The sequence below is a fragment of the Megascapheus bottae genome, chromosome 2 (genome assembly GCF_031878675.1).
Source record: "Megascapheus bottae isolate mThoBot1 chromosome 2, mThoBot2.hap1, whole genome shotgun sequence".
NCBI classification, from domain to species: Eukaryota; Metazoa; Chordata; class Mammalia; order Rodentia; family Geomyidae; genus Megascapheus; species Megascapheus bottae.
Genome location: NC_143510.1, coordinates 88635064 through 88645368, shown reverse-complemented (window position 1 = coordinate 88645368; position 10305 = coordinate 88635064). Strand labels below are relative to the sequence as shown.

The 10305-nt window shown below is 50.6% G+C and overlaps 1 protein-coding gene across 1 annotated transcript; it reads left to right on the top strand.

The window, feature by feature from the left end:
• The first annotated feature begins 5707 nt into the window (after positions 1-5707).
• On the top strand, positions 5708-9795 carry LOC150067497 (apolipoprotein L3-like). Its single transcript, XM_090357929.1, has 2 exons — positions 5708-6330; positions 8557-9795. The coding sequence occupies exons 1-2, from the start codon at positions 6128-6130 to the stop codon at positions 9380-9382; spliced, it is 1029 nt and encodes a 342-aa protein (XP_090214055.1). The 5' UTR covers positions 5708-6127; the 3' UTR covers positions 9383-9795.
• The last annotated feature ends 510 nt before the right edge of the window (positions 9796-10305 follow it).

Here is a 10305-nt window from a genome sequence, read left to right as displayed (position 1 = left end):
ACTGTGTTCTAGAGTCAATGACTGTTCCAATCTGTTCTGCGCTGTGACCAGAGCGCACATCACCACAGGGTGGCGCTCCAGCAAACATACTGACCACGTTCTGCAGCTCTCACTGTGCTTTGTACAGCTAGCTGTCAAGCGGATGTTATACTAGGCAAAGGGAGGAAAAGATCAATAGAAGCTGGCATCCATAGCTCACGCCTGTAACCCTAACTACTTAGGAGGCTGAGATCTGAAGCCAGCCCATGCAGCAATGTCTATGAGACTCTTTTCTCCAATGAACTACTCAGGAAATGCCAGGAGTGCTGTGGCTCAAGTGATAGAGTATTAGCCTTGGGCAAAAGAGGCTGCAGGGCAGTGTCCAGGCCCAGAGTTCAAGCCTCAGGACTGCCAAAAAAAAAATCATTGGAGGGGTAGCATTACAGAAGAAAAATGGCCCCAAATTAACCTTAAGCAGGGAAAAGTAATCACAAAGTAAAATGTCAGATGGTCAAAGTTAGTTTATATTCTGGCTCTTCCTCTGAGTTGCTTCATGAAAACCATTGCATCTCCCCTGGACTTAGTTTCCTCACCTGAAAGATGTCCTATGGATATATACAATGACACATTAATTGGGAAAGTAGAGAGTGCTGCTTGTGGTGGCGCATGCCTGTAATCTCTTCAAAGGATGATCACAAACCTCTAATCAAATGAAGACATAAATGCACTGAGCTTCATTATGCTTCCCAAACCGGAAGCAAGCATTTGACCATAAAGTCCCCTGGCCATTTGACCAAGAGGAACTAGGCCCATATTGGCATCTGTCATCCAGCCCTGCTTGACCCACTCCTCTCTGTGGCAAAGCTGAGAAGTCTGACAATAACCCAGCTGTGGGACTTACTAGCTGTGGGACTATAGACCAGAGGTGGACTTTGTTCCCTCCTTAGAAGGGGCCATGGAGGAAGGGCTTGTCATTTTCTACTCTCCTGGAAGGATGCTGGTGGGTGGGAAGAAGGCAAGAAGTTACCAGGTGGCAGAAGCTGGAGATCCTGGCTGAAGGACCAGGCTAGAAGCCACGTGGACAGGACACTCAGCCACAGAGCCACAATGAACCTGCAGTGAGTGTCTAGGATGTGGGGAGACTGTGCTGATGGTGTCCCAGAGAGTGCAGAGAAGGATCTGCAGAGCTCTATCCCAGTCTACAGGCGGTTGACGTTTCTTTCTGAAGATCACAGAGGTTTCCCTCCCTCCAAAAATGTTCAGCTGCTGGTTTCGTTGTGTTTTTCTGAGGATCTGCAATATACAGATAAGGTCCCTGTGAACTGCTCAGCGAGGAGAATGGGACAGAGGGTAGGGTGGTTGTATCTACCCCAAAGGATGTGTCTGTCATGGTTCAGAAGTACTGCTGGTGACTGGATCCACACGGCTAAGACCAGCAGACCACACCAAACTCAGCCAGGGGAAGATCTCATGGTAAGGTACCTTCCCATCCTCAAAGGTCTCTGAAAGAGAAGGGATTCCCTCTGTTTTATAGATGAGTTCAAGAACACTCAAGAAATATGCCAGATCCTGTTATTAAGCAACAACAGAATCAGGGCTAGCACCTAGCCTGTGTCTCACTGACCCTCGCTCCTCTCTCTCTCCTTCCTGTAACCTATTACACAAGAGTTTGGGGAACCTGTCAAATGGGCTCACGGCTCAGGTGTCTGGTTGATGGTAACACGGTCAAGTGATCTCAAAGGGAAGGTGGCTGTCACAGGAATCACCACTTTGGGAACTGCATGGAGGACGACAGGACACCCAGAATCCTGCAGTCCTTGTGGTCTTGTGAGGTGGAGGCCTGCTGGGGGCAAAGGGTCGAATCTGGGTACAGGAAAACCAGTGGTTTCTTACCCAACCTGTCTGTGGGAAAATGAGGTCCCTAGATCAGGAGTGGCTTTCCCAGAATCCTTGGGACTCTTGAGTGGCTGAGCAGTTGAAAGGTAGACCTGTGCCCTTTGTCCTTAACTGGCCTTCGCACAGCGTATGGGAGATAGAGGATGAGTGGAGCTGTCCTGTGTGTCTGGGTATGAAGGGAGGCCAGATGATGGGACCGAGAAGGATGGTGGGGCTGCAGGAGGCTGCCCACCCGCCCCCCCCACAGCTCCAGCTTTGCTTTGCAATGGTAAGATCGGCAGCCAGACTTGGGGGTGTGATGGTTGAACTCATGTATACAAGCAAAGGCAAACCTACCATCTTTGCTATTCAAATCACATTGTTTTGTTTCAGGCTCAGACTCAGAGAGCCAGTGTTGGCCTCCAAACTGCCCACCAAGGGCTATGTGCCACTGGGCAGCCAACAGCCTGTCTCTGAGCTTCCGTCTTACCATCTGATAGATGGAGTTAGGATTTGCTCTAGCAGACTGCTGCACCTCTGGGCTTGGGTAGAAAGCAAGGCTCCGAGAACCAGGGGACAGCAGGTATTGGAACCCAGATGCCACAGGAGCTGTAGGAAAGGGGAAGAGCAGGCTGGAAATATTTCCCATGGTGAGGAGGGGACTCTAGGCATTTAGGTGGAGTAAGTTGGCAGAGCAGGAGTTGCAGGAGGGAAGAAAGCAGGTGTGCTGGGTGACAAGCTTGCCCTTGACCCTGGAAGGTCATAAGGATTCCTTAGGAGAAAGCTGCTGCTCTAACCTTTGTGTTCTGTCCCCAAAGAACAGGAGAGGGAGGGAGGGAGAGGCCCTTCTGCTCTGCTGCATGTGGAGGGCTCAGGCCCAGCTGAGGACAGAAGATCCTTATCTGGGCTGCACAGCTGTCCAGAAGCAGGGCAGGGCAGGAATCGTCTGTGCCTCCTCCTAGCCTCCACCCTCCACTCTCCCAACGGGGACTAAGCAAGCATGTCAGTGAGCAGGAAGGAGGACCGGCCCACTGCAGCACTCTGCTGAGACCCAAGAAAAACAGAGATGGGGGGGGGAGCGCACTGTGGCAACAGACACTTTTCCCAAAGTGTGGGATGGTCACCCCAAGGCCACAGCACTTCCTGCCTGACCATCCGTTTCTACTCTGTGGATGGGTTCATATTTCTGCATCTTACAATCTCTAAATGGTACCCTGCTCTAGGGTCATGTAGAGCGGGAATCCAGTGGAGGGGGCTGTAAGCGCTCCTGCTGAACTTGTTTCTATAGCAACAACACCCCACCCCCACTTCAAAGCTTCTCACCAGATATCCCTGATCAGGACTGGATCAGCCAATCACTGGTGTGTGTGTGTGTGTGTGTGTGTGTGTGTATGTATAGATCCCACGTTTTCTGCATTCGTTCATCTCTTGACTGTCACTAGGGTCATTATTATGGATGTTGTACTGACTTGCATATTTCTAAGAGTGGCGTCACAGGACCACGTGGTAGCTCTAGTTTTGGTACTTTGAGGAACTTCCATACTGATTTCCACAGTGCTGCACTGTCAGCGTCCTCATGAGCTTTCTTCTTGATTCTGACACTTAGCTGTTATTTATTTATTTAGTGTTATGATAGATAAGGATTCCAGTTTTTCTCACATATTTTTCTTTAGTTCCTTCCTTCCTTCCTCCCTTCCTCTCCCTCCCACCCTTCTCTCTCCTCTCCCCCCTCTCTCTCTCCTTTCTTCCTCTCTCTTTCTCTTTCTTTGCTCCTCTGTCTTTCTCTGTCTCTCTCTCTCTGTCCTCTCTCTGTGTCTTTCTCTATCTCTGTCTCTGTCTCTCTCTGTGTCTCTGTCTCTGTCTGTCTGTCTGTCTTCTGTCTGTCTGTCTCTCTCTCTCTGCTGGTCGTTGGTCTTGAAGTCAGAGCCTAGACACTAAGCCTTACCTAGAGTTCTAGCACTTGAGGCACAGCTCCACTTCCCGCTTTTTTGGTAGTTTAGTGAAGACCAGTCTCACACTCTTTCCTGTCTAGGTTAGCTTTGAACCTTGATCTTAGTCTCTTGAATAGCTAGGATCATAGTCATGAGCCAAGGGTACTTGGCTTACATGATTTTCTAATATCATTTAATCACAATCTATATATTACTTATGAAACTTGGAAATTATTGAGTATATACTATTATAGTTTTATACCATTGTTGGGTCTTGGGGTATAGCTCAGTGACAGAATGCTTGACTAATTTTCATGAAGCCTTGGGTTTGACCCAAGCACCATAAAAATGTATATGTATATATACTCCTTTTTGTTGAACCTAAAACACCAAGAGGCCTCTATCTTGGCTGTGCTGAGAGCAGAGGAAGCTGGAACAAGATGACTTTCTATCTATAGCCACGGAGCACACAGGAAGAGGGGTGGGGTGGGTTGGGTCCTGGCACCCTGAAGGGAAGCTACAAAGACCTGGCCCCCCCCCCGCCCCCTTGGCTGCAGCTGCCCCAGTCCATCCACACTGTGTTCTCTCCTCCTGTAGCCTGGAAAGCAACCGTGAGTGCAAAAGATCTTCTCAGACTCACTGCAACTGGTGCTAAGAAATGGCGGCCTTCGCAGGTAACCACAGTCCTCTTCTCTGTCTGCTTCCTGCTGCAGGCCTGGACCCGAAGGGCAGCTCCAACCGGAGTTGGCCTTCAGAGGAGTCAGGGCTGTGGGAGGGGAACCCCAAGAGTGGACATCAAAGTTTACATACAGAGGCCTGGAGTGGGCCTAGTGGTAGCTTGCTCACCTAGCATGCACCAAGTCCTGGGTTCAATTCCCCAGTACCACATACACACAAAAAAAGCTAGAATTAGTGCTATGGCTCAGGTGGTAGAGCGCTAGCCTTAAGAAAATTCAAGGACATTGCCCAGGCCCTGAGTTCAAGCCCCAGGACTGGCAAAATAAAACAAAACAAAACAAAGCTAGGAGTGTGGCTTAGTGGTAAAGTGGTCACCTAGCATGCACAAAGCCCTGGCTTCAATTCCTTGGTACCAAATACAAGGAAAAATCCAGAAATGACACTGTTGCTCAAGTGGCAGAGTGCTAGCCTTGAGCAAAAAGTGCCCAAGGACGGTGCCCAGGACCTGAGTTCAAGCCCCAGAAATGGCAAGAAAAAACCCAACAACAAAGTTTACATCTATCAGCGGGGCTTCCTGGTCCTCTCCTGGAGGGCAGGGCCCTGTCTGTGTGTCCCTGGCTGGGGCCAGGAGAGCCTTGCTGATGGCGATGACAGTTGGGGAGTGGACAGAAAGGACAGGAAGTTTACAACCTGCATGTTTCCCTTGCTCTCCACCTTCCATACCTTGGCCCAGGATCTCTGAGGGGCTCAGAGGAAGTGTGACTCAGGATGTCACTGGACTGGACCCCAGCGTGGCTTCCCCCCAGGTCCCCACCTGTGATATGAGAGCAGTGTTTGCCCATGTTGTTCAGAGGAACAGAGGTGTCATACGTAGGTCCCCAGGCCACAATCAGACACACTTCAGCTCCCCTAGTGTTGATTCTCTCCCTGTACCTGCAGCTGTCCATATCCCACGCAGTCTCCCCCATCCTACCCGGAAGCTGTGTCAGGTGCCTGCCCCCCACTGCCAGGAACAAGCTCCTGCTGTGATGGCCCAGGCAGGGGCTGGTTCTCCTCACCCATGCAGAGCCTGGAAGGGCCAGAAATGGCAGCAGCCTCTCCCAGGACCTCACCTACCTACCCATCCACCCAGATCCCTCAGTCCTGCTTTCTCCCCTGGACCTCCCCTCCTCCAGATGCCTTGAACCAGGTCAGTTCTTCCCAGAAGCCGGCCCCGGAAACCAAGGAAAGAGAATGGTGGAAGATTCTAGGCCTGAAGCTCCTCACAGGGCCTGGGATCCTGGAGGGAGGCCTGGGGGTGATGGAGTCCTCAGGATCAGTCTCCTTCCTTTAAGAAGTGGGCTGACATGGGCTCCCAGGGAAGACTGGGAGCCAGGTCTGCTGGGAGAGACGTGGGAGGTCACAGGACCTGAGCTGAGGGGCAGGCAGTGCCATCCCCACTCTCCACCGCCATCCCACAGCCTCCGTATCTGCAGAGGATGCTCTTGACAGTGCCAGCACTCCACAGTGTGCACGGTGACTGTCACATCATGAACACCCCACGGGGCTAGGGACGCGTCCACAGGCGGAAATCACAGCCACGCAAAACACACAAGTCCTGGTGGTGATATCACCGGAATTAGGACTTTCCCTGGTGAAGCTGAGGGCCCGACTCGGTTCCCTGCATGGCACCCCACAGGAAGGTCCCACACCCTGAACGTTACCCTGACCTTTCACCTTCTTCTTATCTTCCCCAAATAGATGCCAGACTTTTTACTGGCTATGTCACTGATTTTCTTGTGGACCAACTGAGACCAGAGTATGTCAGCCTCATGGTGACTGAAGACCAAAGCTGGGAGGCGTTTGTGGCTGCGGCTGGACTGTCCAGGTGATCTGCAGCTAGGACTTCCCTCTTCTCCGCCTTCTCTTCTCCTCGGGCCCCCACCTGTTGCCCCCACCTGTTGCATGGTGTCTGGCTCCTCCAGTGTGGCCTCCCCTCAGTTCACTGGCCCAGAGCTAATCACCTCTGGAAACATGCTGCGAGGCACAGCACAGCTGTGCTTTATCTCAGGTTCCCAGGCGCATCTCAAGCCACTCAAGATGACGGTCCAGATCAGCCATCATGGGGCTTAATCATATCCTGCCTCATGTCTGCCCTGCAGTCTCCCTCCCTCCTTCCCTCCCTCCCCCGCTCCTTCCGTCTTCCTTCCCAGAGCTCAGTGCCTTTAGTCTCTAGTGCCTCTGGAGGTCAGAAATGATGCCAAAGCACTGAGCCCCCAGCATCAAAACTCTGCCAGGACTGGGCATTCATTGCCTAGAAACAGTGGGGCCAGAATGGTTTGGATTTATAATTGTTTCTTTGTTTTTGTTTTGCCAGTCCCGGGCTTGAACTTGGGGCCTGGGCACTGTCCTCGGGTTTTCTCAAGGCTAGAGCTCTACCATTTGAGTCATAGCACCACTTCTGCCTTTTTCTGTGTATGTGGTACTGAGGAATCACACCCAGGTCTTTGTGCATGCTAGACAAGCACTCTACCACTAGGCCACACTCCTGGCCCTGATTGTATTTTTTCCTTATTGATTTTGACACACATGCCGGTTGTCATGAAATCCCTCAGGTAGAGGATCTGTACTTGAGAGGAAATTCATAAAAGAGTTATTGTTTATATTTTACCCACACATCCTGGAGGTGATTCTTTTTTCTTTTTTTTTTTTTTTTGCCAGTCCTGGGCCTATATATGTGGTACCAAGGAATCAAACCTGGGTCTTTGTGTATGTTAGGCAAGCACTCTACCACTAGGCCAAACTCCCGGCCCTGTAGGTGATTCTATACACTGTTTTACAACAGTCTGGTGAGGTGAGGTATGGGATTTGCCATGTCTGGCTGTGGGCCAGTGCTGAGAGCATTTCAGCAATGGCAGCACACACCTGCCACCCGTGCCACTGCCAACGAGGCTGGAGGTGATGCTGGAGGTCAGCAGTGAAGCCAAAGGGCCCAGCGCATGTTCAGGTCTCAGGTAGGCAGGGTAGAACAAGGTACAATAGAAACAAAAGCCAAAAGAACTGGATGCTTGCATGGTTTATGTGGGAGAGCATTTGATCTGCAAGGCCTGAGTCTAATCCCGAGGGCTCAGAAAATGCAGGTTCTCATTTGGGGGCATTTTGGACTTGGGAATTTTGAATGAGAGATGTGAGCATCTCTGATCCCAAGTCTGTGGACAAGCACAGTCTACCCTGGGCAGCAAGACTTCCCAGGAGTCTGCAGATCCCTTCTCAGCCCCTGAGGATACAGGGAAGGCTTTGGGACCCACTGAGTTTGCAGTACACACTGATCTTCTCTGATGTAAGAGTCACCTACTGGCCAAGGCTCTGCCGGTCAAGGATGGATCTTGTGAGAGAGACATCTTTCAAATTCCCTTCACAAAACAACACTGGTTTTTCTTTTTTCTTTCCTTTTTGGTCAGTCATGGGCTTGAACTCGGCCTGTCCACGAGCTCTTCAGTTCAGGGCTAGCACTCTACCACTTTGAGCCACAGCACCACTTCCGGTTTTCTGGTGGTTAATTGGAAATAAGAGTCTCATGGACTTTGTTGCCTGGACTGACTTTGAACCACGATCCTTAGATCTTACTCAGCCTCCTGAGTAGCTAGGATTACAGGCATAAACCACCAACACCCGGGGGGGAAAAACACAACTTAAATTACCTTTTACTCTTTACCCTTAAGTGTGTACCACAGCGTCTCTGTGCTGTACTACATATGTTTACCTGTGAACATCCATTCTAGCAAAAGGCTTTGTGTCTTGTGTGGGAAAGAAGTTCTGGAGTCCATTTTCCAGACAAGCAAATCGTCTTTTTTGTTGTGTGGGTGCCACTGTCAGGACTTGATCTCAGGGCCTTGTGCTTCTTTTCCTCTGCCTTCTTGCTTTTAGCTGGTGTTCTGCCGCTAATCTGCCATTTTGCTGGTTCATTGGCAGTACAGTTTCACAGAGTGTTCTGCCCAAGGTTGGTGAAAAATTATTATCCTCTGGTCTTAGTTTCCTGAGCAGTAGGGTTCCATGTGTGAGATGCTGGCATCCAGTCACACATGGTCTAAGGGCACAACCTTCACTCTTACAGTGACGAGGCAGATGAGCTACGAGAAATTCTGAAGAAGCTCCCGGCAGAGAAGGATTCAGCCAGACCCCAGAAAGATCTACAGGATGTGCAGATCTTTTGGGAGAGGTTTCCTCAGGTGAAAAGAGAGGTTGAGGGGCGCATAAGGAGGCTCCATGCCCTTGCGGATGAGGTCAGCAAGGTGCACAGGGACTGCACCGTCTCCAATGTGGTGGCCAGCTCCACTGGTGTCGCCTCTGGAATCATGGGCCTTGCTGGCCTTTTCCTGGCCCCCTTCTCAGGAGGACTCAGTCTGGGGCTGGCTCTGGGTGGGATGGGGCTGGGAGCAGCAGCTTCGGTGACCAGTGCTGCCACTAGCATTGTGGAAGGAAACAATTCCTTATCTGCCAAAACTGAAGCCTGCAACCTGATATCAGACAGCATGAAGACAATGAATGATTATTTTGTGGATGCAGCTAAGATTTTACCTAAAGTTGTGTTGGCATCTGAGGAGTTTGTCCAGTTCCTGGGAGAGCTCGGTAGGGTCAGCCACATCTTCAGAGCAAGTGCCCACCCTCAGGTGAGGGGTGTAAGGAGCGCTTTGAGATCTTCGAGAGCCTCTGAGAATGAGGGAAGAGGCTTTGGGGGAGGAGCCAGCATCCTCGGGGGAGTCTTCACAGGTATCTCCTTGGGCATGGATGTGACCAGCCTTGTGCAAGACTCCCTGTCTGAGGGGGCAGAGTCAAAGTTTGCCAACGAACTACGCCAGTGGGCTCAGGTGCTGGATAGAAATTTGAAGTACCTTGTCAAGATCCAGGCCCAGTCCAGTAAGGAGACCCCACCTTCCTGAGCAGCACAGAGGTCAAGGGAGAAGCACCGGGCAGAGGAGTGGGAAATACAGCCATTGCATTAGAGGGGGAATGGAGGTAAGATGAACGCATGGAATGAGGTGAAAAGAAGTTGGACAACTCAGAGGCTGAGCACAGCAAGGGAAGTGCAGTTAGCAAGTAGATGGAAGAGAACCTGGAGCTTGAGATGGGGACAAGAGAGACCCAAGAGCATGAGGAATGGTTTATTGGGGATTCAAGAACACATCGGAGCATGGATGGATAGAGGATTTGTGGGAATAGCCATGAGAAGGTCAGGAAATTGAGCAGCTGAAAGGAGAGAATATCAGAGCTGGAGTTGTTGGAATAAGGGAGCTCACGATGGTTCCTCTGTGACAGTCCCATTGTCTGATGTCCCTGCAATAATAAAGTCTTTCCTTGGTGTCTTGTCCTGTTTCTCCCATATCTACGCATCGTTTTGGCTCAGGTGGTGACTTCTTGATGACAACAATAGTGATAAGGATGATCAAGGTGATGTGGGTGGTGGCAATAGAAAGAGTGTGGCCCTGGCATGTGGCATCCCACTTGAAAGTCCAGATGCTGCGTGGAACAGTATTTGGTTGGGGTGGATAGTGACTGGATTTCAGGTAGGCAACTGGGGTGAGCTGATGTGCCATTCAGAGCTAGTTTTCTCTTCATCTAGGGAAGGGGTGCTGGGGCTTTAAAATACACCTGGTCTTTCCATCTTGTGTTCTAGAAACCTTATGTCAATAAATAGTAACTGACGATTTCACACAAATAAACTGAAAAGAATCCATACCACAGGCAAATGCCGGATGAGGCCAAAGAAAGAGGCTGACATATCCAGATTTAAGGAGAGGGTTGGACTGTTGGGTATTGGACAGATTGGAGAGGTAAACCTGGGGTCACAGATGTCCAAACTCAC